A 27,906-nucleotide genomic window follows, 5' to 3' on the forward strand; every position below is an offset into this window, starting at 1 on the left:
ATTGCTATCCAGTCATGAGTTTCTCAGTATATTTCTGCAGGCCCTAAATGTTTAGAATAAATGTAGCATTCACATAATACTATAGTCCATGAAAAGAGTATATTCTTTTATTGTTTTTGTTCATACATGTTAAGTTTCAACTTTCAATAATAAAATTCAATAAATTTGATTCCTTAATCATAAAAACTTGCTTTACACATTATTTACATGTTGCCAAAGTCTACAGCCATACAAAACAGCACAAGGATTTGACTCTATGCATGGTACCATCACATGGGAGGAGGGAGCTAATCAAGTAACATACATTCAAAGATTAAATTGTAGATGCGCACAGTGTATTTGGCACTGCTCATTAACATTGTAACACCTTCCTCTCAGAGACAGGTATTCTTAAGCCTTAGCCCCAATATACCAGAATGTTGGTATTCACATCAAAAGCAGCTTTTGAACTTTGTTATAACAGTAATCAGTTTTGAGAAACAAAACACAACCAGAATTGGGAATGGAATTCAAACACTCCAAGTTTTTGCTGTGCTCCAAGCTGCCATCCTTAAAGTCGGTTTAATTTGATTTTTCCATTGTGGGGAATGTCAAGAAGAAACAATGTAAAGACAAAAACCTTGAGTACACATAAAGACAAACAACAGTTTTCTTTAATGTTATCAGTTCTTCTTGGGAGTGCAAAGGGAGCCCTGGTGATGCACTGTGATGATTTTGGCAGGAATTACAGAATGACCAATGCCATTCAAGTTGTGGAGATTGATACTAGCGGTTAAACTCATGAGGAGAAGGATCTGGAATGCCTGTATCTGAATTTAGAATCTTTAGCAACTTGTTTTGAGGATCTCTTCCTAGGACTATAATAGACTCAGGTCACAGGTTATAGATACTTTGATGTGTAATAATACTAAATACTACACTGCTATGAATGGAAGGAGAGAAATACAAAGACTCAACCATTAAACTTCTAGCAGCTCTGGTATATCCCAGTAGGTAATTTGTTTGACTAACTTCATTTTAAAAAATATTAAATCCCTTCACTTCAATCAGGCCCATTAAATTTAATTCATTAAAGCCATACATATTCCAGAATGTTTATAAAAGACACATATCATGTTTATAAAAGACATAAATTCAGTCTCAGACTAAGGCAAAAAAGCCTCAATAGAACATGGATCACAGTACAGGGGGACAGAAATCAGAAGCTGTCTAGTCAAGTTCAGAGATATGCTACAGTTTCACACAAAACTTTCAGCAATAAATTAAGACTTAAAAAAAAAAAGTCTTAAAATGTACAAAGGACTATGAAGTGCAAAGTAATGTCACTGGACCAAAATTTAGTTTAATCATTTTATTTCAAGTGTAATTTTTAAAATCATAAATGGGGTTTTGTAATCCAAAGTGGAAACATTTTATTCTTCATAGCTTCAGAATATGACAAGCAACTTCAGACCTTGCTTTCCAAACCCAGTCCTCTTTGCTATTTTTCAGACTTCTGAGACCTAGTATTTAAGCTACTCCAGTTTTAGACAACTATTGTACACTTAAGATTTTTCTGAAAACGGTCCATCAAATATAAAGAATGGTTTCTGTCCAAGGATCAGCAGTGAGGGAAGAAATATTAAACACCTATAAAAAAATCACTTATTCATTTAAAAAATAACAGAACCAGAGCAATTCTCTGTCATGAAAGAGAACATGTAAAATTAATTTAAATTACTTTTGTAGACTTTGGTAATATTTTATTACCTACACAGGCCTCAATCTTACTTAAAGATCTTTTAGGCAAAGTCACCATCAGGATTTACTGAGTAAAATGAGTAAGAATCCTGGGTACTAACATGGCCCAAAATGTGGTATTCCAAAGAGGAACAGGTTACTACTTTTGAAGGAAAGAGCTGCCTTGGTAACCCCTCAAATGCTTATTTTAAATAAAAATAGTTAATGGAAATATTTTTTAAACCAACTTTCAGTACACACCGCTCACCGAATAAAAAAGGAAGTCACTTTCTTTCCTATTTTAGGAAATCTTCCAACTGTACTTTTAAGATTATAACCTTTTCACCTTTTCTTGACTAATACAGTATTTAAATTTTTTAAATTCTGCATTTGAATGTAGTGAGAGTTCTTTTTCAGATGATCTTCACAACCCAGAACAGACACCAGAGCAACACTTGCAAGTCACATTGTTCCACTACAATGAGATGAAGATGGACGGATATCCGAAAATAGGTATGCCCTCCGCTCCAAAGCTGAGCAAGCTTTTAACACGTGACCAATACAGAGCTCCATTCCTCTGGAGATCCCTCAAACTCAAAACGGTTCCATTTAATAAGTCAATATATTATTCTTAAAAATTAAGTTTGGTCACTAGGAAAGACTGAACAAAAATTATTTCCCTCCCCCCAAAACAACAACCAAGTAGCTCTAGTCACCCCCTCTGCTCCCCACAAAAACAGGGAAGTAGTGGAGGCTGAAACCTTTCAATCTGAAATTTCAGCTCCTAAAACACTGCTGCTATTTGTTCAAACTGCAGGTCTACGTCTTTCCTTCTCCAATACTTCCCCCATTTATAAATTTATTTACACACATACACACACACACACACGCACACGCACTCATACTCACACATACTCTTACTCTCAAGTAAGACACTTTTTTGTGTTTGTTGATAAATTATGAGGATTATGAACTAGGTGTGTACAGGGTTTCATAGGTGCTTTGTAAACATCAGAGTCACTTGAGTCCTTTTCTCCAAAAGCCTGAAATCAAATTACACAACCAGGGTTCACTACTTTCCCAGACGCTGTTCACAGGCTGCATACTGACGAAGGGCAGAGAAAAAGTCCTCATAACTGATGTTCAGGTGGGAAGGCAAAGAGCTGAAAAGAAAGCACAGGGGGGGAAAAAGCAATTAAATGATATACTGTAATTTGATTTGGAGGGGGAACCACAAGGATAATGACCCAAAAGAGGTTAAGAAGAGAAGAAAGTAAATTATAAGCGTAGAGTATGTCAACCTTTTCTACTAAACGACTGCTAAACTCACTGTGAAACAGTCCAAGTAAAAAATAATCTCTCCTCCTTTCCGTAAGAGAAGAGCAACTTGTAGTGAGATAGAGATTCAGAACCTATATCAAAGCCTAAGTCTAAATTAATGCAAAACTGGAGATCTATTTATAAGAATCTCCCTCAAATTCACTTTAAGAACGCTAGGGGCACCAGGGTGGCTCAGGTCATGATCCTGGGGTTCTGGGATCAAGCCCTGTGTTGAACCCCACATTAAGCCTGCTCAGCAGGGAGTCTGCTTCTCCCTCTGCCCCTCCCCCTGCTCATGCTCTCTCTCAAATAAATAAAATCTTAAAAAAAAAGAACTCCTTTCTGTCACAGTAAAGCCAGTATGACTTGAACGGTTTATGAAAACCAGGCTTAACACTCGCAGAACAGCACAGCATCCTTCTATGACTGTATGCTAAAGCCATATGGTGAGCAGCCAATAAATGAATATTTATCTCCACCATTTCTAATTGCTCAAGGAGGCAATTACAGTGTGATGTGAAGACAAACTCTGTAAAGGCAGATGAATGTACAGCCAGAGGGTTCCCCTTTAAGTATTTGAAATCCTTAATATAATTTTCAATAATTAACATAAACAATTCTCTAACTTACACAGCTTTATCGTGAGGCTTTGGAAATTCCAAACTGTACCAGAGCCAAACACCTGGTCAGCATACAAGCCACGGTCGGAGTTCCAGTCACGTGCACCACAAAAGAAAAAAGACTTGAGCAAACCTACCATGAATGACCTCCTGGCCTGACCCTGTGGTGCTCATAGCTATGCTTTCTTTATCCTTCCTTTTCCCCTCCCTAGCTTCACTGAAATACAATTGACTTATAATCTTTTCCCTTCCTTTCACTGCCCAAAATTCTGAAAGAAGTCTCCTTTCCCTCCCATTTCCATATCTCTTAATAATCTCTGCCCTCAATCTTTTATCTTATTCCCTCTACTGCAGCGATAAGCTCGTAAGTATCCTCAAAGGACAAAGTTAACGACCCTCTTCTTGCTGAAGCTTGCTTCAGATGTCGTCCTCAAACAACCCACTTTCCTAAGTCTTTCTCGTTTTATCCTCTTTATCAACGGCTTCATCTCCTATCTCTCCTCAAGAAGCTCTTAGCGCCAGGACCCCTCAGTGCCTCCAAACTGGTCTTGCCCTTCTCCCATTATGATTAAGACATCACAGTGCTTACAGTCTGGTGGGCAGCAGAGAAACAGAGAGCAGACCTCAATATAATGTGACAGGGCTAGGACAGACATATGTACAAAGATCCACGGGAAAGTTTGTTACAAGTTAGGTATCTGGTGTCAGTTATCAGACTTAAATCCTCAACTTATTAAAATACCCATTTTACAAATACAGAGAAGCTTAAATAACTATCCAAAGTCACCTTACTGACTGCATAGCCAGGACTCAAACGGAGATCCATCTGTTCTACAACACACGCTTCCCTCCAAACCACGCTCAACCTCACAAGAGATCACTGCTACCTTTCTTGGAGCCCAACCCAAAAGGCACCTAAAATCAAACTCAGAAAACCCCTGGAGAGAAAGAAACAAGAGAAACACACACCCATCATAAGGAAACCCAAAGTCTGGAGATGTGGATTCCACGTTATTACAAGCAATAGTAAGAGCAATGTCTCTTTCCCCTTCTCCTCACCTATAAAATGAGGAGGCAGGACCATATGATCTACAGCTCTTTCTGATTCTGCCAAGCTATGTGTTCTTTTCTGCCTTTTGATTTGACAAACCTTTTCCCTGTCCTGCCCCTGAACTTGAAGCACTTCTTTAAAAGACCATGGGAGACTATGGACTCTGGGAAAACAAACTGAAGGTTTCAGAGGGGAGGGGAGTGAGGGGAATGGGTTAGCCTGGTGATGGGTATTAAGGAGGGCACGTATTGCATGGAGCACTGGGTGTTGCACGCAAACAATGAATCATGGAACACTACATCAAGAACTAATGATGTACTGTATGGTAACATGACATGACATAACATAACATACATACATACATACGTACATACATAAATACCAAAAGATCCCTTGGTACTGTGCTCTTCTATATACACTTGAGAAAGTTCCTCTATTCTCACAGGTTCAACTACTACTACTTCTTAGGTACTGTCAATCTCCAAATATCCATTTTTTTTGCCTTGACTTCACATCCATGGACCAATTCTACATCTTCATCTGCTCTCCTAAGTGTTTCCACTAAATAAGACTATGGCCTCAAAATCATCTTATCCTTGAATTCAACATTTTCTCTTCAAAAATCAATGTTCCCTTGACTTTCTAGTCTGCTCAGCGGGGAGCCTGCTTCTCTCTGCCGCTCCCCCTGCTTGTGCGCTCACACTCTCTCTCAAATAAATAAATAAAATCTTTAAATCAAATCAAATCAGGGGCCAGCAAATACAGCCCACGAGCCCGCCACGGGTCTCTGTGAATACCGTTTTACTGCAACGGTCACACACGTTTGTTCATGTGCTGTCTCTGGCCGCTTGGCTACACCACCAATGCTGAGTAGCTGCAACAGTGAGGAGCTGCGAGACTGGATGGCCCACGTATTTACCTGAAATACTTACCACCTAGTCCTTTATACAAAAAGTTTGGCCAACTCTGTTCTAAATAAGCAATTTCATTCTCATCACTGTATGACCCCCTAAATCATAGCTATGGCCTCTTCACTTGTCTCTCTACCTAATCCTTTCCCAAATCCAATCTACTCTAATACACAGGTGCCAAACAAATCTAAAATCACCACTTCCGTGCTATCCAAAGGATAGTGGTTTCCTACTTCCTGTTGAAACTGTTATACATATTCTTTGTGCTGGTATTTAAAGCCTTCCCAGCATCGATACCCCCAAATTATGTTTTCACCTTACAGAGGTGACCCTTGACCAACATGGGTTTGAACTGCATGGGTCCACTTACACACAGATATTTTCTGATAAATGCAGCATGATACTATAAATGTATTTTCTCTTTCCTATAATTTTTTTTTTTTTTAAAGATTTTATTTATTCATTTGACAGAGACACAGTGAGAGAGGGAACACAAGCAGGGGGAGTGGGATGGGAGAAGCAGGCTTCCTGCCGAGCAGGGAGCCCGATACGTGGCTCGATCCCAGGACCCCAGGATCATGACCTGAGCTGAAGGCAGACGCTTAATGACTGAGCCACCCAGGCGCCCCTTCCTTATGATTTTCTTAATAACATTTTCTTTTCTCTAGCTAACTTTATTGTAAGAATACAGTATACAACACATACAACACACAAAGTTGTATTAATTGACTGTTATTCAGTCAGGCTTCCAGTCAAAAGTAGGCTATTAGTAGTTAAGTTTTTGGGGAGTCAAGTTATATGCAGATTTTTGACTGCACACGGGGGTCCCCCCATAACACCCACATTGTTCAAGGGTCAATTATTCTACCATCTAATGCTATAATGCTAAGTCTCCGCTCTGGTATGGCCAGTTCCCTCACTATTTCTTGAAAACGAGATGTTCATTCCTCACCTCCCAGCTTTTCTTTTTTTCCCTGTCCATCATTCCCTACACTTCTCACCTTTTTCTCTAGTTATAAAAATTCTATCCATCTTACATGCCCCGGAGCAAGTCGTATCTTCTTTGTAAAACCAACAACTCTGGCCCACAGAGGTATCTCTCACTCCTGGTCTCCTATGACAATCTGAATCAATACCAAATACTTGCACAACCACACTCTCTTGTGTCTGAGTCATTTACATATGTCTTTATCTTACCACCGATACTGTGAAGTACCTGAAGGAGAGGACCAGTACTCTAAGTCTTTGGGAATTCTCACCATACCTACTATAGTGCTGGGCTCGAGAAACACTTGCTGAACTGAACCAAAATCAGGACACTTTAATTACTTACATAATCTCAGTCAATCTGATGTGCCAGGGAAGAAAGCCTAATGTGCTGTCCACAGGACCAAACTTCAATACTAAATCAGGATCAGGAAAACCAGTTGACCCTTAAAAAGAAATACACAGGAATTTAACATACATTGCTTACAAATAAAATAACCAAGGGCAAAATCTGTTAATCAAATTGGCTTTTTATGCTCTGAGTATGTTTCCTTCAAAAGGTTTCCAACCCCCACCCCACTGCCTAACATATACTTTAATACCTATGTTATTTCCATATGTCAAAGTTTTGTCTAAAGACCATTTAACTGAAGTGATTACTTGATAAGAAGGGGTAACCCTACTCCCATTCTAAACCCTACAGGCAGTCCCCAAATCCCATCCACCTTTCAACATAAGAGTTCTCCTGGCATTCTGGGAACCACTGCTTTGGGGGCACAAATGCTTATAGAATCATATAAGTTCAGAGAATCATGTAACTTCAGAAATGAAAAGGAACTATAAAAGTAACTACTATCCTCCTCTTCCCCAATACCCCTCATTTTATAGCTAAGGACCCAGCAAGATCAACTCCTAGCTATCCAGTATAAAAGTTTTCTCCAGAGCCCCTGCCTAGGGAGGGAAAACACCATACACCTGCCTCAGTAAAGGCATGGCCATTTGGTCTCATTACTGGTTTCCATACAAGACCTGGTTTGAGAAAAAGAGGGGATAAGGATAGTGCAACTACTTAAAAAATAAAGTAAAATAAAAGTTAAAATAGTCATTGTAGAACAGAAAAGATGCTATAATCCAAGAGACCCAGGCTCTAACAGTTTCTAATAACTTCAGTTTTGCCACTAATTTTTGGTCACACAACCTCCCCAGGGCTTAGTTGTTTCATTTGTTAAATAGGAGACTAGATTAGACAGGCCCAGCCAGCAGTAATAAAGAATTATTTCCATAACAAAGTCTCTTTAAAGCCCATATTGGTGGGCGCCTGGGTGGCTCAGTTGGTTAAGCGACTGCCTTCGGCTCAGGTCATGATCCTGGAGTCCCGGGATCGAGTCCCGCATCAGGCTCCCTGCTCGGCAGGGAGCCTGCTTCTCCCTCTGACCCTCCTCCCTCTCCTGCTGTCTCTCATTTCTTCTCTCTCAAAAAAAAAAAAAAAAATTTAAAAAAAAAAAAAAAAAAAAAAAAGCCCATATTGGTAAAGTAAGTGGACTAAGAAGAATATATATTCCTCAACCTGGTAAAGAGCAAATTCTCTTTAGTTTAAAAAAAAAAAAAAAAATTAAATCAAAAATGGCAAGAAGGAACTTCCTGCTAATGGTGGTGTGAAGGTGATGAATCCTCCCCCCAAAAACCACATATTAAACTGGATAAAACCAAACATATAAAGGGACTGGATACAGGCCAGAAGCAGACAATTATTCTTTTAATAACAAGAAAAATAATGAAACACCAGCCAGAGCTTCAGGTAAGAGCAGCTTACTGTAAGGGGCCTTTGTCTCTCCTGCCTGGGAATGGTCCTAACTCCCCATGGCCCCCGCCCCCCCACCCCCAACAATCAAATGGAGAGAACTAGAGTTTTACCAGCATGGTGCTGAGAGCAAAACTAGCAGGTTTGCTGCTTGTAGCCAAAAGATATGGACTCAATTTGGAACTGGAGACTGTGGGCCAGAGAGAGGGGGCAATGATGAAAAGCTAGGGTTTTGCCAGCTAGTGGCAAACTCAAAAGTGAACAAATGAGGAAAACCCACAGCCTGTTAGCCTGATGCTGTAGCCCCAGGGAGGGCAAGCAATATAATGGTCAGGAATTTACCAGGAAGATCCCGGGAACAAGGGCTCATACAAACTCTCCACACACTCCTGGGTGACCAGGGAACTGCACACATGCGAAGAAGGAAACCGGGCAGGGGAAGAGGGCAGCAAGAAAGCCCAGTGAAAAGCAACAGCCAAGAAGACTTGAGAACTGGCGGCAACTCTGAATGCACTCTCACATCACAAAGAGATCAGGGAAGCCTTACAAACTTAAGGTTTGAGCACAACCCGTGCACACACCATTGTCTGACACATAAATCTAGACAGACACAGGCAGTCAGACTAAAAAATAAAATTAAAAATAGAAAATTTGAGCAGAGATAGCAGTTGTTATCTTTATACATAGACAACATGATCCTGTATTTAAAAAATCTGAAGACTCTGCAAAATGAACTACCAGAACTAGTAAATGAATTTTAGCAATGTGGCAAGATACAAAATCAGTATTAAAAAAACAACTATATTTCCATATATTATCAACAAGCAATCCAAAAACAAAATTGAGAAAACAATCCCATTAATAATAGCATCCAAAAGAATAAAATACTTGGGAATAAATTTAACTAAAGAAGCAGAAACCCAAATTCTGAAATTACAAAACATTGTTAAAAGAAAAATTAGGACCCAAATAAGTGGAGAGATATGCCATGTTCATGGACTGGAACACTCAATATTGTTAAGGTGGCAAGTCTACCTTAATTGAGCTAGATTCAACCCAATCCCTATCAAAACAGGGCATTTTGGGGTTTGTCTGTGACCAGCTGATTCTAAAATTTACATGAACATGAAAGGGCCCTGAGTGTAGCCAAAGTTGTTTAACTCTGAAAAAGAAAATCAAAGTTGAAAGACTTACCCTACATGATTTTGAAATTTACCGTAGTAGGCACTACAGTAATCAAGACAGTGTGGCATTTGAAGGACAGACAATACAGACCAATGGAATAGAGTAAGAAGTACAGAAATAAACTCAAGGATTTATGGTAAACTGAGTTTCAAAAGAGTTACAGTAATTCAAGGGAAAAAAAAATGGTGGTAGAAGAACAACTGGTTTTGTTAACCTCACACCATTCACAAAAATTAAGTCGAAATAGATTACAGATTTAAACATAACAGCCAAAGTGATAAAAACCTAGAAGAAAAGAACTGTGACTCTGGGTTAGGTAAAGATTTCTTTTTCTTTTTTTTTTTTTAAAGATTTTATTTATTTGAGAGAGAGAGAGAGTGAGCACGAGAGGCGGGAGAGGGAGAAGCAGACTCCCCGCTGAGCGGGGAGCCCGATGCGGGACTTGACCCCGGGACTCCAGGATCATGACCTGAGCTGAAGGCAGTCGCCCAACCAACTGAGCCACCCAGGCGCCCTAGGTAAAGATTTCTTAAATATGACACCAAATGTGTGATCTAAAAAGGAAAAAAAAAATGATAAATTGGATTATTTTTTTTTAAGATTTTATTTATTTATTTGAGACAGAGAGAATGAGAGAGACAAGAGAGCACATGAGAGGGGGGAGGGTCAGAGGGAGAAGCAGGCTCCCTGCCGAGCAGGGAGCCCGATGCGGGACTCGATCCCGGGACTCCAGGATCATGACCTGAGCCAAAGGCAGTCGCTTAACCAACTGAGCCACCCAGGTGCCCCGATAAATTGGATTTCTTAAAGATTAAATACTTTAAAAGAAACTATTAAGAAAAATAAGAAAAAGGGGCGCCTGGGTGGCTCAGTTATTAAGTGTCTGCCTTCGGCTTAGGTCATGGTCCCAGGGTCCTGGGATCGAGCCCCGCATCGGGCTCCCTGCTCAGCGGGAAGCCTGCTTCTCCCTCTCCCACTCCCCCTGCTTGTGTTCCCTCTCTCGCTGTGTCTCTCTCTGTCAAATAAATAAATAAAATCTTTAAAAAAAAAAAAAAAAACATGGATTGTGAGAAAGTATTCATTCATATCATACCTTATTACTGAAAAAAGATGTGTACCAAAATATATAAAGACCTCTTAAAACTCAGTAACAAGACACACTACCCATTGAAAATAGAATGTTTTGAACAGATTCTTCACCAAAGAAGATACAGATGACAAATGAGCACATGAAAAAAGCTCAATGTCATTAGTCATTAGGAAAATGTAAATTAAAACCACAATGAGATACTATTACACACCCACTAGAATGGCTAAAATTAAACACACACACACACACACACACACACACACAAACTGACAATATTAAGCCTTGGTAAGGATGTGAAGAATCTAGACTCCTCTACGTTGCTAGTGGAATGCAAAAATAGTATATAGCCTCTTTGGAAAATAATCTGGCAGTTTCTTAAAAGTTAAACATTCACTCACCACACAATCTAGCAATTCCACTATTAGCTATGTACCAACGACAGGACAACATGCCTGCACAAAGACTTGTATGTGAATGGTCACCGCAGCATTATTCAAACAAACCTAATGTACATCAACTGATGAATGGATCAACAAAATGTACATCCATAAAACTGAATACTATTCACCAACAAAAAGTAATGAACTACTAATACATGGAACATGGATGAACCTTAATAATATGCCAAGGAAACAAAGCAAGACATTAAAGACTATATATAATTCCATTTATATATAATTTCTGGAAAAGACAAAAGTATAGTCAAAAGGCAGGCATGTAGTTGCCTTGGGTAGGAGTAGGAATGGTGATTAACCGCAGTCAGAAGAGAACTTTTGGGGGTGACAGTATTGAGGTTTGCTTCTGTTGGATTAGTAAGTTAACTTATGGACCGTGTAGATTTTCACTTATCATGGGTTTACTACCCCTGAAGACAACACCTGGGTTCAACGCTTTAGCAGGTCTCCACAGGCTACCTGAAGGGCCACCTTTGGTCCCTGCATCACTTTCAGGACACCCTCATAAATTACCCTCTGGTTGAGGCCTTACAGAATCCAGTAAACAGTCAACACTCCAGTAACCTACAATGAGCCCCTACAATGGTCTACTTTAAGTCTATTCATTCAGCCTGAATACTGACTACAACAGGGAATAAGAGAGGACAGGAGAGTAGGGGAAGAAGTGAGTGCTCAGTGAAAGTCAGGAGTTAGTTGAGACCACGTGGCCAGAGAACGATTGTGCTCTGGGACGGACATGTGTCAAAGTGGAAGAAACAAGAATGGAGAGTCAACTAAATGACTGAGTTACACAGAAAATGCACGATTAATGAGTAAGGTAAATGAAAACTCTATGTGAATGAACAAAAAATGTACATCTGAAATTGTATGGCTACAGAAACTACCAATGGACATGAAATTGTTAGAAGCACGGCCTTTCTTCAAATGGATCAAGGATAATGCCAGTAAGCAGAAGGACCATAAAGTTAAGGCAAAAAGTTCCTAGGGGTGCTCAAGAGAGAATAAGCAAATTGAAGGCTTTTTTATAAATAGTTAAAGGAAAAAAAAGTGTAATGCTCTACTTGGTACAACATGACAAATATAGTGAGTATATCTGGTATCACATAATAGAAAGAATACTAAAAATAAAGCAATGAATGATAAGATTATATTCTTGGGAATGCCTCTTAAATAGCTGTTAAATTCAAACTCAACAGATAGGTCAAACTAAAAAGACACAGAGGAGTGTGGTATTATAACATAATAAAGAATATATGTTTGGTCTCTGTCCAGGTTCCTGGCACGGAGCTCCTAAAATCCTTGCAATTTCCTGAATGATAGGAGTGAGAGAAGTATTTTTTGTTATTCATAATAAGCCCCCTTACACCATACCTGAGTTTATGTTAATGATGACTCTTGGTGGGCCTCTAGACCTAGAAATAGCTTTAGGATGGGAGCTAGTTGCCAGAGAAACCAGTCATGTGATTAGAAGGCTGAAACTTTCAGCCCTCCCTTCCAAACTCCAGGTAGGGAGGGAAAGAGAAGCAGGAGATGGAGTTCAAACCCTAATAGGCACTGATTTAATCAATCATGCTAACATAAAGGGACCTCCATAAAAACCCCTAAAAGACAGGGTTCTAAAAGCTTCCAAGTTGGTGAACATAATGAGGTGCTGAGAGGGTGACTCGCCCAGAGAAGGCACGAATGATGACTGCACCGCCCCCCCACCCCCGCCAAGACCTTGCCCTAGACTCTCTTACACTGGATCGCTCCTGCTTTGTGGCCTTTATAATCAACTGGTAAACAGAAGTGAAGTTCCCTCCTGAGTTCTTTGAGCCATTCTAGCAAACTAGCAAACCTTAGGAGAGAGTCATGGGAACCCCCTATTTATAGGCAGTTGATCAGGTGGCCTGCACAGGTGGCTAGTCCAGGTGGCTGAGAACTGCAACCGGTACCTGAAGTAGGGGCAGTCTTGTGTGACTGAGCCTTTAAACCCGGAGAATCAAACCCGGACTCCAGGTGGTTAGCATCAGAAGTGAACTGAATTGCTGGACACCCATATGGTGTCTGGATAACTGGAGAACTCACTGTTGGCATAGGAAAACATCCCAGAAAAAGGCTGACAGCAATATATTCAAGAATATTCATCACTGCCCCCCAAAATCCTTTCATATCCTCTCCTTTACCAGTAAGTTCTCATGCAAGTGAGTTGACTACAAATTTCATTATCTCAAAACCATTTTCACATGTGGGTCTTTAAGATTTCAGAAACATCACAAGTGTAACAACAACAAAATCAGGCTTTATCGTGCAAACGGAACCTAGATGTTCTCCTTAATACTGTGGGACAAAACTAAAAACATATATATATATATATATAAAACTTACTAAGTAAACTGTCGAACATGTCTATATCCAAATCTGTGGATCTCTTTTGCTGCTGGGCTACTAATTGGCAAAAGTCCTGAGCAGCTCTCACAATATCTGCTTTTCCATCTTCTGGGGAGAGCACCTTCACTGCCGATTGGCAATTTAAAACTGGAGGAAAAAACATACAAGTTATTAAGTAAAACATCCTGTTCCAGACATATTTCAAAATCCATTTCAGGAAATATTAAGTTCAGACTAAAATAAAAGTATAGTTCTTAGAGTAAACAAGAATCATTTAAGTCCTTCAAATTCAATATCAAAACATACCTATCTACACTCCTCTAAAAGGACTCACACATCACATTTGTGTATATATATTTATATACTGCCTTCCTCTTAGAGAGCTCAGAGACCTTGTATCTCTGAATGAAACCGCTAGAATATAGGAATTATAGGCTAGTTTACAATTTTCACTCATCTAAAATGTCATCTACAATCATAGTACAGTTAGCAATAACATGAGAGAAGATCAAAATGAAGACTGTAGGAAAAAAAAGTGTGTTTCAACGGAACAGGTATTGTCCACCTGATCAGATTCTGCTTCTAGGGGACCTATCTTACAATTGACAGGATTCTAGGTAACTGACAGCAATGCCAAGTTCTTATCTATCTACATGCAAATTCTTTCTTGTCTGGTAGAGGTTCAATTATCTTCTCTGTAACCCCATAGAAAAACCAGTTTTGCCTCCATTTACATATTCATTTCAATATTCCTGGTCTGTGTGTCCATTCTCTGGACTCTTGAACTGGTTACAAAATCTGCCTGGTTCCTGGTTGTTTATGAGTTAAATAAAATCTTTAACGTGTGTTTATTTTTTAATATCTATGAAATTCATAATTTTATCTTTTTCTGAAAATTATCTTTGAACAAGATGAAGAAAGAAAAGTCTAAATCTGATGATTAAAGATGGTGACAGTAAAGACCTAGAGGGCAAAATGAATGAATGAGTGACAGAATTTGCCCTGAAACACAAAACACATCTGCATAAGTTAGATACTGAATTTTACACTCATGCTTACCTTGATCATCTTTGTCATTACTATTTGCAAACTCTGGTGAGTATTTCGAACAATCTAAGCCCAAAAGTTCCTGCTGTTGTTTTAAAATTTCATCCATCAATCTGGAATTATTTCTTTTGAAAATACCTTAAAAAGAAAAAAAGCAAGTAAATCCCGACTAGGTTAATTTATCCTCTTCAACAATTAATGGATGTTTGTTGTGAAAACAACACTGCTCCCAGAACTGAACAAATTCCAAATAAAGTAGGGACTGACTGAACCTAAACTAGAATATAAAAGAAAAACACAACAAAACTTTGTTAACACAAGAGTCTGGAGTCAAGCTAATGTTTAAAAAAAAAAAAAAAAAAAAAAAAGGACGGAGTGACTACTTAGAGTCAGTATGAATATGATAAAATTAGACGGAGAAAGACATTTTATGAGATCATTTACTTGAAACCTTTATTTACAGATTAAGAAACTGAGACCCAAAGTCCTGAAGAGACTTGTCCAAGAATTTAAAAACTGCAGCAGTGGTCTAGAGCCCTTATCTTCCTGACTCCCAGTCCAATGAATTTTCCTTGCAGATTCACTTCGTGCATTCAATACTATTACCTTAATTTGACTAGTTTTTTTTAAAGATTTTTTTTTTTTTATTTGAGAGAGAGAGCCTGAGTGCGGGGGGGGGGGGGGGGCTAAGGGAGAGGGAGAGTCTCAAGCAGACTCTGGGCCTAGCATGGAGCCCGATGGGGGCTTGACCCCACGAACCCCGAGATCACAACCTGAAACCAAGAGTTGGACACCCAACCAACTGCACCACCCAAGTGCCCCTTGATTTTTTTTTTAAGATTTTATTTATTTGACAGAGAGAGAGAGAGAGCACAGCAGGCGGAGCAGCAGAGCCAGAGGGAGAAGCAGGCTCCCTGCTGAGCAGGGAGCCGGATGTGGGGCTCGATCCCAGGACCCTGAGATCATGACCTGAGCTGAAGGCAGCCGCTTAACCGACTGAGCCACCCAGGAGCCCCTTGATTCTTTTTAATAAGAGGAACTAGTATGACTTATGTAAAAAGTAGAGAGAATATACAAAAGTAACAAAACCAAAATTTAGTAAATTCAAAGCATGGAAAATATACTACATAAAACTGTGTCTGATCCTTTAACGCTGCACAGAAAAGTTAAAACTTTTAATTGCTATTAGGTCATTGAGAAAGATGAAGAAACTATGCTTAATACAAAACTAATAAAGAGAGCTTTAAAAATAAGTGACAAGTTTTTAGCTGTTTTCAGAGGGGCAGCTTTCTAGTGGCGGCTTTTTAACTTCTATCAAGTTTTCCTACTCTATACTCTGTCAGATTTGACTTTAAAGCACTTCAAAGATTAACTGGGAGAGAGAACACAGTAAATATATATACAAAATAACACAGAATCTGCTGTATACACATGTCAACTTGGTGATATATGTATAACAGCAGTTCAAAGATAAAAAAGCAGTCTCCTTTGCTTTGTAGGGAAAGGCTTTGTAAAATAAGCAAGACTTGAGCTGAGCTGACTTGAGAAACTTAAAATGGAGAGGATACTGTTTTTAAGAAAAAACACTGAATACTCAAAAAGACAGACAAATGTTGCTGGTGCAAAGGATTTGAGAAAAGGGGACAGACCTAACTTTCATTTCATGTTGTCTACCAAACAGGTAACCAACAATTTCTAAGCAATGTGGGAATGGTGGAAATTTATAACTTTAGGAAAATTAACCTTACAACACTACAGAGAAAGTCAGGCAGGAGAGTACTGTAATAGTCCACTCATAACTTGATGAAGCAATGGAAGGAGTTCATTATAAAAGAAAAACTGAGAGAATGAAGAGCATGACTTAATTAGAGGTGAACACAGAAAATTCCATGGCTTTAATCTCAGCTAACAGAAAATAATGACTTTTTTTTAAAGTGGGGAAATTCTAGAAGAGAACTGGTTTGAAGGAAAATAAACTTAGTTTTAGACAGCTGATGACAGAATATTTAGGCAGGGGGTACTGAAAAAGTGATTAAGACACATGAGGGAATGACATTCAAAAGAGGTCATATAAATAGCACGTGGGTAGAGATCTTAACTCTTTTGCTTACCAGGGGCCAGCACAGTGCCTGGCATAGAACAGACACTCAACAGATAAGTGTCTGCTGGAAAAAGACAGGTCAGACACTGGCTGGGGGACTTCAAAAAAGACCTCTTTAGGGTAAATGACATTTCAGCTGGCCAATGAAGAATTAGGAGAATTCTACAGGGGCGGGGTTGGGAAGGTAACATAACACAAGATGGAGGATGGAGACGTAGACATACATTTGGGAGTCATCCTCCTGGAGGTGAAAGCCAAACATACACACAAGAAGTGAGAAATAAGATCTCCAAAGGTAAGGAAGCATACATGGGGGAGAGCAGGGGCTAAGGCTGTGGTTCCTTTATGAAAGCCCACAATCATAAGATCAAAAGCCAGGAAATATAATAAAAGCGAACTCTGTATAGTACCCATATCCAGAGTGAAATTAAACAAAAAAATAGTCCCAAATACAAACAAAATTTTTAAAGAAAGGTGATTAATATCAGAAGCTATTTGAAAAACAATGTTTAGTATAGTAATACTTGTGCAATAATACAGATATGTAGGATATAAACATCTTCAAGTCAATCATAAAATTCACATGTATGACAAAAGCATATACTACAAAACAACTGTATAATACAGACTTAGTAATGTTACAAGATTTCCAATTACTTATACAAATAAAAGATAATTTAGACCACACTTTGGTCTATATCATAGGTGTAAATTATGGAAGGCATATGAATTTTAAAAATAATGCAAAATCTCTATGACACTACTGCCAGGACATATGGAACTTATTAAAATGTTAAACAAATCAATTTCTCATATGAGCTAAGGTTATTCATTTCAATAGTAACCTACCAGTAGGAACCCTTGCTTTTGCCTATTTACACCACACTGATCCTTCCTTTGATACTCTAAAAACCTATGCTTCGGTTCTCACCAATGCACTCATCTTTGCCTTAGCTTCCAGATTAAGTGGTAACATGTTACAGGAACTCTTGCTCTCTCCAAATCAATGGGTGCTATTCTTTATCACCAAAACAGTTACCACCTCTTCTCAATCTATATCCTTTCCTTCTCAGTCTTTCTGAAGTGTCACCATTAATGACTACCCTGCTTCCTTCTCAAAATTCTATCCTTACCCCAGCTTGTCTGAATGCCCTTTCTTGGTTCCACTCCCAACATGCTCCTTAAATGGCCCCTTCTCACTCTGCACTGAGCCCTTTCCCTCTTCCCACCTGTAACTGGAGATTACTCCTAGAGTTCCTATCTCTGCCCTCTCTTTCTGTCCACGTGCTCCTTTCTCTAAGTCTAGTCACCCACAGGACTTTATAACTACTTGGGGCGGGCCAAGACAAGGGTAACATAGGTGAGGCAAAACTTAATGGGGCACCAAAAAAACTCAGTAATTAAGTAAATAATAACTTAATGCAATATCTTTAACAACTTAATGCAAAAACATCCAAGATGAACAAAACATTAAAATTTTAAGTAAAAACAGGACCAGCATTTGATGAACAATTCTAGTTCATTCAAATATCTAATTCTACCTAGTTCTGTAAGCATCTGAAAATGAACCAACCTAAAACTTGGCAGCTTATCTTTTAAAGCTAGTTCTCAAACACTTATATCAAGTTTGGTTTTTTTTTTTTTTTTTAATGGAGCAGTACTGTAAGTGTAAAACTTACATGCACTTAGTGACAAGGCCTGAAAGGGAATAGGTAATATGAGAACAGTGAATGTATAAGGATGATGGGACAATAGGTGATTTGAAATCATAACTGCTATTAAACTATCTATATAATTAAAAGAAAAAAAAAAGGCATAGCCCTTTCTGTTCTGTTTCTAATAAAGACATCACTATCTGCCCAGTCACCCAGGCATCTTCTCTACTCTCCAGTATTTTCACTACCACCTCCAATGCCCTATTAATACCCTAAACCCATATACTCGCCTACAGCAATATTTCCCATATCCATTTCCATTTGTTCCTTGTCCCCAACTGGTTTCAAGCAATACTCTTCTTTAAAATATTACAATCACCTTCCAATGGGTTTTCTTGCCCCTTCTAGCATGTATTACTAGATTGACAACCAGATTAATCTTTGGGTTCATCTTCAATCCTGACATATTCCAATTTTAGTATTTCCAATGGCCCCCCAAATGCTTAATGTATTAAGAACATACTGCTCAGATCAGCATTAAGATTGTGCCTAGGGATGCCTGGGTGGCTCAGTCGGTTAAGCGTCTGCCTTCAGCTCAGGTCATGACGCCAGGGTCCTGGGATTGAGTCCCACATCATGCTCCTTGCTCAGCGGGGAGCCTGCTTCTCCCTCTGCCTGTCACTCGCCCTGCTTGTGTGCTTGATCTCTCTCTCTCTGACAAATAAATAAAATCTTAAAAAAAAAAAAAAAGATTGCAGCCAATTGTTTCCACATTTGGTGGGTGGAAATAATTTATATTTATGAAAAAAATGAATCTATTTCGCTGTAGTACTCTATTCCCAGCAAATCAGAATTGCCTTATGTTCCCCCCCAAAACATATGATGTGAGTCCAACCTCCATCCTTTATATTACCTTCCCAGCCCCATGCCTAGTAAAACTCTTCAGAGGCCAGCTAAAATGTCACTTACCCTCAAGAAGCCCTTCCAAAATCCCCCCAGCCAGATATGCCCCATTCCTCCTCAGACTCACCCTCACTCCCTCCAAACTCCATAATAAACAATATTCTACTTTTTATTATAATTATAGCTTAATCCCCCTACCGAACTGTAGTCTTACTTATGAACTTGTGTCTTACTCATCTCTTTTCCCTTGAGTCACCTTCCACATAGCAGGAGTTCAATGTTTATTTAATAAACTGAATTATCAGTGCACAAAGTGCCACCTAACAACAAAACCTAAAGGGACATGTCACTGAATGGAATTTCTAAGAAGTTTCCAAGAACCTCTCACAATAAAAGCAGGCACTCCTTAATGCACACAGGCAGAAATTCTGTTAAAACGGAAGAATACAGAGGCACAGTTACAAAGTATTTTTTATAAAGATGTTCATAAAGTTATTTTAAACACAACCTTTATCTTGGCTGATCTGGATGGAGAAATTAAATATACAAGCACAGCTTCTGAGAAGTGCTAAATACACAGACAAAGCACAGTATCAGCAAAATGATTCCTGATACCTCATAGCTTGCCTTGTCCAGAAATCTGATTATACACCATATCTATCCTACTTACCTATAAGCAATACTATCAACTTAAAATTTTCTTCAGGATTCAATGTGTACTCACACATATTTCACAATATACACAAGAAATGCAACAAGATGTAAGAGTGCCTTTGACTAAGATAGGCAATTCCTCTAGTAATATCATAGCATGATATTATGCAAGTATTTATACTTATGGAGTTCTTTTTTTCATATCATAATTCATCTTGTTTGCCTTCACAGAATCCCAACAAAAGCCAAAATGTTGTAATAAAAGAAACTATCACAAAAGTCATTTTATAGAAAAGGAAGCTGGGACCACATTCATTCAGAAATAACTGACCTAAGGGAAAAACAATTGCAAATACATTTTTGAGAAAATCATACTTTACAGAATCATACAGTAATAAGCTGAAATAATTATTTTATCTCATCTTTTTACAGATGAGGAAACAGACCCCAAAAGGTCAAGCTACTGCCTTGGTCAAGAGTTTTTAAGACTTTGGCCTGAAATCCAGGTCTCTTGGATTCTACTTACTCAGTTCCGTAACTATTTCTAACACTGATAAATACACAATGCTAAACCCACTTTACTTAATATACCCGTTACATTTTGAATTCCCCTCCCCCAAAGTTGAACTCTATTAAATATATACAACTACCCTTTTTACAAATAAGCAGCATCTTTTGAAAAAACTAGGACTAGAGCTCTTTTTTAAAAGACTTTTAAGAAGGTTTCACAGGGCTAACAGTTATTTAAATTCTTTAAGAATGATTTAGGGATCTAAAATAAGTTTTTGCAATAATAATTTAAAGAATTTTGTATTACGTTTTGTTGCTCTACAAGTATAGCTCATGTACTCTCAATTTCCTAAGTATAAACTACATGTAAATATAGAGAGAAAAGATATATGAAAGAACTATTTTTAAAAACACACACATGCACATGCACACACACCCAGGAACAGCTATAATTTCCATAAAAAAAAAAATATTATGCCAGGAAAACTGGACTTCAGAAAGGTCACTATGTTTTTGGTATTTCTTGATAAACATTAGCTGTGCACTTTGGGGGCCAAATGTAAACTTTTTATAGTCTTAAGAAAGAACTATTTTAAATTCTAGTATTCAAATCTACATACAATGCTCAATGTTTAATCAACAAGGTAAGGTAACGTCCCCTAACCATTCATCCTAAACCGAATGTCCCCAACCTCCTATCATAACACTTCCAGTTTTTAGTATTTCCTAGTCTTTGTTCTCCTGCATGTGTAATCCTGGCTTAAATGATCATGCAATTTTGTATCCTGTTTTTTTTCACTTTTGTAACATGTATCCTTCCTTAGTGCTAATCTCCTGATTATTATAACAACTGCATTATTTAACAAAAAAGTCTTTGCTGATTTTGTTTAGCTCTCAAAATACAAAAATCAATACTTTCAGAACCGAGATTATTACTACTATAGCTATTGCATATTCTCTCAGCATTTAGGTTTTCATCACATTCAAAGAAAACAAAAATGCCAGTATAACTGGTGAACATAGAAAGTAAGTGGAATAAAGAGCATTATATGAGGTCAGACAGAGATGGAGGCAAAAGGGTAATACAAAGGGGTCTGTGGGCCTTAGTAATGAGCTGAGAAAACATTCCAAGTACGATAGGAAGCTGTTCATTCAGAGTTCGAATGATGTTAACAAAAAAGATCACCTTACTGGTGAGTAAAGAATGGATTATACAGGGGCCAGAATATAAATGAAGACCAATCAGGTGGTTACAGCAATAATCCAGGTGAAACATAATAACTCAAACTGGGGTGGCTGCAATGGACAACCAAAACAAGTGTCGAATTTGAAACATATTCTAGAGGAAAGGCCAAGGATGCCTGTTGACACATTACTGGTGGAATATGATGTAAGAGGCTCAAAGAGGAAATCTAAGTTTTTAGTCAAGCAACTGGTTGGAAGGTACTGGTATTTTTTTAAGATAAGAAAAAGAGAGAGACAGGTCTGGGGTGGGGGGAAATTCAAGAGTACTGTTTTGGACATGTTAAGTATCTGAGATGTCGAATAAAAGTGAACCCTGTTAGGCAGTGAGTTGGATAAAGAAGTCTGGAATTAGGGGAGAGATGAGGATTGGAGATACAAATCTGGGTACGAGCATTTAAAGGATATCTAAAGTGATCAGATTGGAGAAAGGGATCTGGGACAGGGGTCAGCAAACTACTGCTATGGGAATGCAGCCACACCCACTCATTTATGACTGCTTTTTTGCCTCATTGGCAGAATTGAGTAGTTGTAACAAGGACTTCTAACCCACTTGGCCTAAAATATTTACTAGCTGGCCCTTTAAGAAAACGTTTGATGACCCTTGACCTAGGAGATAGAATGAACAAGAGAATGACAAGGGCATATATACATATAAGCGGCACAAAACTCTAGGACACCCCAATATTTAGAAATGGAACAAATGAAGAGAAGCCAGAAGGCTCAGAAGGAACAGAGAGCAAGACAGGAAGAAATCCAAGCATACATGATGTCACGGAAACCAGGAGAGGTATTTCAAAGAGAGTGGAATTAAGTATGCTCTATCCACCTATTAGATTATATACTGTATTCAGGACCCTTACTGTAGTCTTTTTGAAATCTCTACTATATTAATTGAAATGACATTTTAGAATTGTAGGTTCGATATTTAGTCTACCCTTTCAAGCATGCATACATTAACTGGGTAATACAACCATGACATACATACTTTTTTCAAATTAAAGGAACCAAGTAAGAAGGAGTTTAATTAGACAAGTATTCAGTCAGCAAATCTTATCTGTATTCCTTAAACACTGCTTCTTTTAAAATTTATGTGAAATGAATAATGAATTCCATAAAATGAGACTTTTAAAGCGCATACTTAATATATCTTCTTTTAACTGAAATTAGAATTTTTACCATGGTTATCCCCTCCCTTCTATAGAAACAGACTTCAAGAAACACCTAACAACAAGTATTTATAAGGACAAGGAATGGGGCACATGGGGGCTCAGTTGGCTAAGCATCTGCCTTCACCTCAGGTCAGGATCCCAGGGTCCTGGGATCGAGTCCCACATCGGGATCCCTGCTCAGCTCCCTCTGCTGCTCCCCCTGCTTGTGCTCTGTCAAATAAATAAATAAAATCTTTAAAAAAAAGATAAGGGAAGAGAGAAAAGTGGGATAAACACTAAAACAATCTCTCCTAATTATAAAACATCTAACCAGCTATAGAATTAATGTACTAACTTCTTTATAAATGCCCATCCTTCAAAATGGCCTACCTTTTATCCTTTTAAACTAGACACATTACCTAGTGGTTACCCTCATTTAATTTCTCTAACAATCCAATTACACTATCAGAGGCAATCTTCAGAGAAGATAACATATGAAGCAATTATTTAAAATTTAAAAAAACTACCATTAAAATTTTACATGACTAAAACAGTCATAACAAAATAAATCTTATATGCCACTAAACAATTTTATTTTAAGGGAGAGCCCCAGGATACTTCACAGAACACCAATTACACTGGGCCGAGCGCGCGGTAGCAAGGGAAGACACAGGTGTGAGGGTGGCACAGCATAATGCAACAAGCGGGGCGCGCCCAGTCCCAGCTCTTCCCCAGGAGAGAGGTGTGAAATGAACACACCCCGTGGGCTTTCGCAGCCCCCTGGGTGCACATTTTAAAAGTGAGAAGAGTGTCTTCACAGACTCTGCTTACCTGACAAAGAAATAGTTCAACACAGAGCAGGAGTTCCATAAAATTAAATCTAGTTGATTAAAAAAGTATGTCCTATGATTCACAGGATTAACCTTTGTAATAGTGGTATGAAAAAAATTCTACCTGCCTTCAAATATGTTACAAATCATTTCCATTACCTGTAGATAAGTACCACTTTAATCAAGGCTTTAAGATGACCCAACATAATTAGGAATAGTACTATAAGTGACATTATAGTCACATTCTCTTACCAGTGGAAGTCAGTATAGCAAAACGATTAAGTAGAAAACCTTTGCAATAGTATCTAGTTCAAATTCTAGATCTGCTCCTTACTAGATATGGGTGCTTGGCTTTCAGTTTCTTGATGTGTAAAACTGCCAAGGATTTAATGCACTTCTTTGCATAGTATCTGGAACATAGTAAGAATTCAACAAAGGCTAACTATTCCTATTAAGTAAAGGTTTATTTTCATACACAGGTCCAGTACTATAGTTAAACAGAAGGGTACTCAAGAAAATGAGGTCATTTCAAAAGTCAACAAAAGCAGAATACAGCTTTTCAAAGTCAGCACAGCTGGGGATGGAATAGTCAAGAGGCTACCTAGGGGTTACAGAGTGGACGTTATAAGGATTGATGGTAGCCTTTCGCCAGATAGCTAACTCTGTGGCACAAAATCAAGAGGACATTCCAGGATGCTAAGGTACATGCGGAATTCTGTACAAGACATGAAGTACACAAAGGTGAAGATTAGGAACAGATACTCCCTTACAGGAGTTTCCACATGAAGGAAGACAAGCACCCATTTGTATTGCTCATTATATCAAGATGCAATCACAGTACAACTGGACTTTAACACTTCTTCCAACTCTGTATTTCAATATGAGGAAAACAATAAGTACTTAGTAAAACCATACTTCCCAACAGCATCTGTGTCACTGTGCCAAATACATAACTCAGGCAAACTATGTTCATTTCCTTCATTTCCCTCCATTATTTTAAGGTTCCTGGGTATTCATGTTGGGAAACAAATTACATGTATAACACCAAACTACACACTGTAGAAGAAGCAAAAATGAAAAGGACAGATAGCATCTGTGGAGCTTACAACCTAGTAAGATGATTCAGGCCCATATACATGACTACTACTTTAGAAAAGAGAAACACCTTTACAGATGTACAAAGTTCTGAGGCGATCCCAGGATAGAGCAAGATAAGAATGGAAGAGTCAAGACAGGCTACCTAAGAGGTGTTAGTGAGTGAGGATGGACTTACAAGGATCAATGACAGCCTTGTGACTAGTAGACAGCCATTTGTCAGGAAAAGGAGAAGAGACATTCCGGTGGGAGGGAACATCAAGTAACCTAAACGTGGGTACAGCAAAGGGTATATAAAATAGTGAGAAGTAGGTTGAGGAGGCTGGGAGTACACTGGGCAGGCATTTTTAATGTCAGTGTGAGAAATCTGTACCCAAAAAGTAAGTAACACTGCAAGATTTCCTAAGCTCAGTCAAAGAGGCCTTGTAAGTTTGGATAGGTCTTCCGGAACACTCTTGGAGGGAAGTCAGCTACCATCTGACTACCCTGAGGTCACTATTAAATAAGGAAGTCCAAGCCAGCCATATAGAAAGACTACGTGAAGACATGACCAACCTGCCTTCACCCACTCCAGCCATCACAAACCAGGCGTCAGACTTATGCTCAGACTTAGGCTCATCAGGGAATCTGCTTCTCCCTCTCCCTCTCCCTCTGCTCCTCCCCCTGCCAATGCGTGCGCGCTCTCTCTCTCATTCACTCTCTCCCTCAAATAAATAAAATCTAAAAACCAAACCAAACCAAACCTCCATTCTGTTTTCTGTCAATACGTGGTTAGCTTGACTTCTTCCTTTTCATTAACAACCATTTTTCTTGTAGCAAATGTGACACAAGATATTTCTGAACCACATCAGCAATTCATTAACAGCAATTGCAGGAACAAGGAAGTATGGCAATATTACAATCTCTGTTAGTAGGCATAGTCACCAAGTTAAACCGTTTGGCTATACATCTGCCTTCCCTTCTGGAATGTAAAGGTATTTGCTTGAAAAGAATCACCTGTGCATAAGGATTCACCTTTAAGTCAATGCACCACATTGCTTAATGGCTTCAACTAATTTCCATTTCTGCTTCACTTCTTTCTTTCCCCAGGCAGTATTTCTGTTGCACTGGTTTAAGCAAAGATTGTGTCCCTTCCTAACAGTCTCATGATTTCTATTGGTCTGCTGACTTCTTTGGGAAGTTCGAGAAAATGTCAGCCCCTATTAAACTTTACCCTACAGGTTAAATATCATTTGATGATGGCAGGCTACTGAGTCACCATATTCCTTGCTGACCGCAAGGAAGGTGACGGGTCAAAGATTAATACCCTCTAAGAGTTATTGTCTGACCTTGACCTACTCTTTCTGACAAATCCCCACACTTAACACCCACCTATCTGACAAAGATTTTTAAGGAAAAAAATCAAACTGTAGCTTCTGTGGAGCATACCAGTAATTCACATTACTGAACAGAGAATAAAACATTAGTTTCCTTTCCTTCATACCAGTACATCTAAATCATTGTTACCACATCTTTGTCTCTAAGAAAATTCCACTGCTTTCAAGATCTGACTGGACCCAAGCCTGACATTCAGAGCCTTCCTCAACCTTACCGCCAACTTATAATTCGATGTCCAGCTGAAAGCCCACTCCCTCTGCCTGAACATCTCAGGTTCTTCCATTCGGGATTTCTTTCCGCCATTCTCATAGTGGTTACTTACTCTCAACACCTCTTGTTACTAACCATGTCACTTAGGTATGTGTCTACTCCCCCATAAGCCTCAGAGTCCATGGAGTTAAATGCAAAATTACAAGGAATGTGCTTAGCACAGTGCTTAAGGTTTGTAGCCACCCAATAAGCGCTGAATTCTTGTACTTAACAAAATTCCCCACGGTGCAATTCATTCCCTCAATCAGCACTTAAAGGAGGGAATTACTCTATCAAGTACTGCGTTAGCCACTAAGGATCCACGACTGCACACCACCCCAGACCTCTGAAGACTAGGTGACTAGTTTCATTTTTGCCTATCCAGCCTCTCACATACTTTTCGTAGGCCCAGTTCAAATGCTAGTTGGCCTGACCCCTCAGCTTATGCCTAAGTCCTTCACAGCCTGACGGGGACTTAAGAGCAGTTCCTTGAATCTCTGAAGAAACACTGTGGTGTAACAAGAGGGCAAATACGTGAAAAAGCACAGATGCTGGCGATCCTCAGGTCCCTCTTCTGTGAAACAAGGGTATACAAATACCATCTGCCTTACTGAGGCATTATAAATAAGACATATTTTTTAGATGCAGAGAAAGCAGGAACTTAGTAGGTTTTCACTAAATTTTTTTTTTTTAAGATTTTATTTATTTATTTGACAGAGCGACACACAGCGAGAGAGGGAACACAAGCAGGGGGAGAGGGAGAGGGAGAAGCAGGCTTCCCGCGGAGCAGGAAGCCCGATGCGGGGCTCGATCCCAGGACCCCGGGATCACGACCTGAACCGAAGGCAGACGCCCAACGACTGAGCCACCCAGGCGCCCAGGTGTTCACTAAATCTTATCTCCCTTCCTTGAAAGCGCTGGCACCGCAATCTGCACTTACGGGCCTCGGGACCCGGCAACTGGAAGAGCCGGGAGCGCCGCGGTGAGCCGCACGTCCGGGATACATCTGCCGGATGTGCGGTCCCCGCGGTCGAAGACGCCCCGGTCCCCCTACCCGCGCCGGACCTCACCTTGGTGGTCGTAGACGCTAATGTAGGAGATGCCCACAGCCATACACCACACCACGAGACTCGCGATGTCCGAGAAGCTGGGCTCCTGCTCCTCTTCGGTGACCACCAAGCCCATATGCACTGGCAGCTTCTCCAGGGAACGGCAGTCCGCGCGCCAGCGCAGCCGGGGGTGGGCGGCGGCCGGGCCCGGCCTCCCGCGTGGGTGCCGGTAGTGACGGCGGTTCCCGCCGACAGCCGGGGGCTTGCGGAGCGTGAAGCCGAGCGGCGCTAGGACCGCGGCGGATGCGGCGCGACAGCAGCGCCGCCAGATCCAGTTCCAGGTGCCGAACCGAACGCGGAGCCAGGAGGTGAGCGTGCGGTGCAGACAGAGCAGAGCGTGCAGCACCCGCCACACCAACTCGTACAGCCCCGTCATACTCTCGTGGCGCCCGGGCGCCCTCTCCTCCCTCCCTCCCACACCCGCGGTGCGACGGCTTTTTATCCAGCCCTGCGGCCGGCGCGGGCCATCATCGC

At 39.7% G+C, this 27,906-nt stretch overlaps 1 protein-coding gene across 1 annotated transcript; it reads right to left on the reverse strand.

The window, feature by feature from the left end:
- Positions 1-91: 91 nt before the first annotated feature.
- On the reverse strand, positions 92-27,906 carry NUS1 (NUS1 dehydrodolichyl diphosphate synthase subunit). Its single transcript, XM_021693245.1, has 5 exons — positions 27,394-27,906; positions 14,569-14,694; positions 13,507-13,656; positions 6,955-7,054; positions 92-2,882 (listed from the first exon to the last, which is right to left on the reverse strand). The coding sequence occupies exons 1-5, from the start codon at positions 27,806-27,808 to the stop codon at positions 2,792-2,794; spliced, it is 882 nt and encodes a 293-aa protein (XP_021548920.1). The 5' UTR covers positions 27,809-27,906; the 3' UTR covers positions 92-2,791.

Source organism: Neomonachus schauinslandi, chromosome 8 (genome assembly GCF_002201575.2).
Source record: "Neomonachus schauinslandi chromosome 8, ASM220157v2, whole genome shotgun sequence".
In the NCBI taxonomy this organism is placed as follows: domain Eukaryota; kingdom Metazoa; phylum Chordata; class Mammalia; order Carnivora; family Phocidae; genus Neomonachus; species Neomonachus schauinslandi.

Bases quoted from the DNA above. Each gene is read 5' to 3' on its own strand.
- NUS1 (XM_021693245.1), bottom strand. From the start codon at position 27,808: ATGACGGGGCTGTACGAGTTGGTGTGGCGGGTGCTGCACGCTCTGCTC. The intron at 13,657-14,568 runs GTAAGCATGAGT...TTTTTCCTCCAG, and splicing joins TAATGACAAAGATGATCAAG to TTTTAAATTGCCAATCGGCA. The intron at 7,055-13,506 runs GTAAGTTTTATA...TTTCTTTTTAAG, and splicing joins CATGTTCGACAGTTTACTTA to GGTCAACTGGTTTTCCTGAT.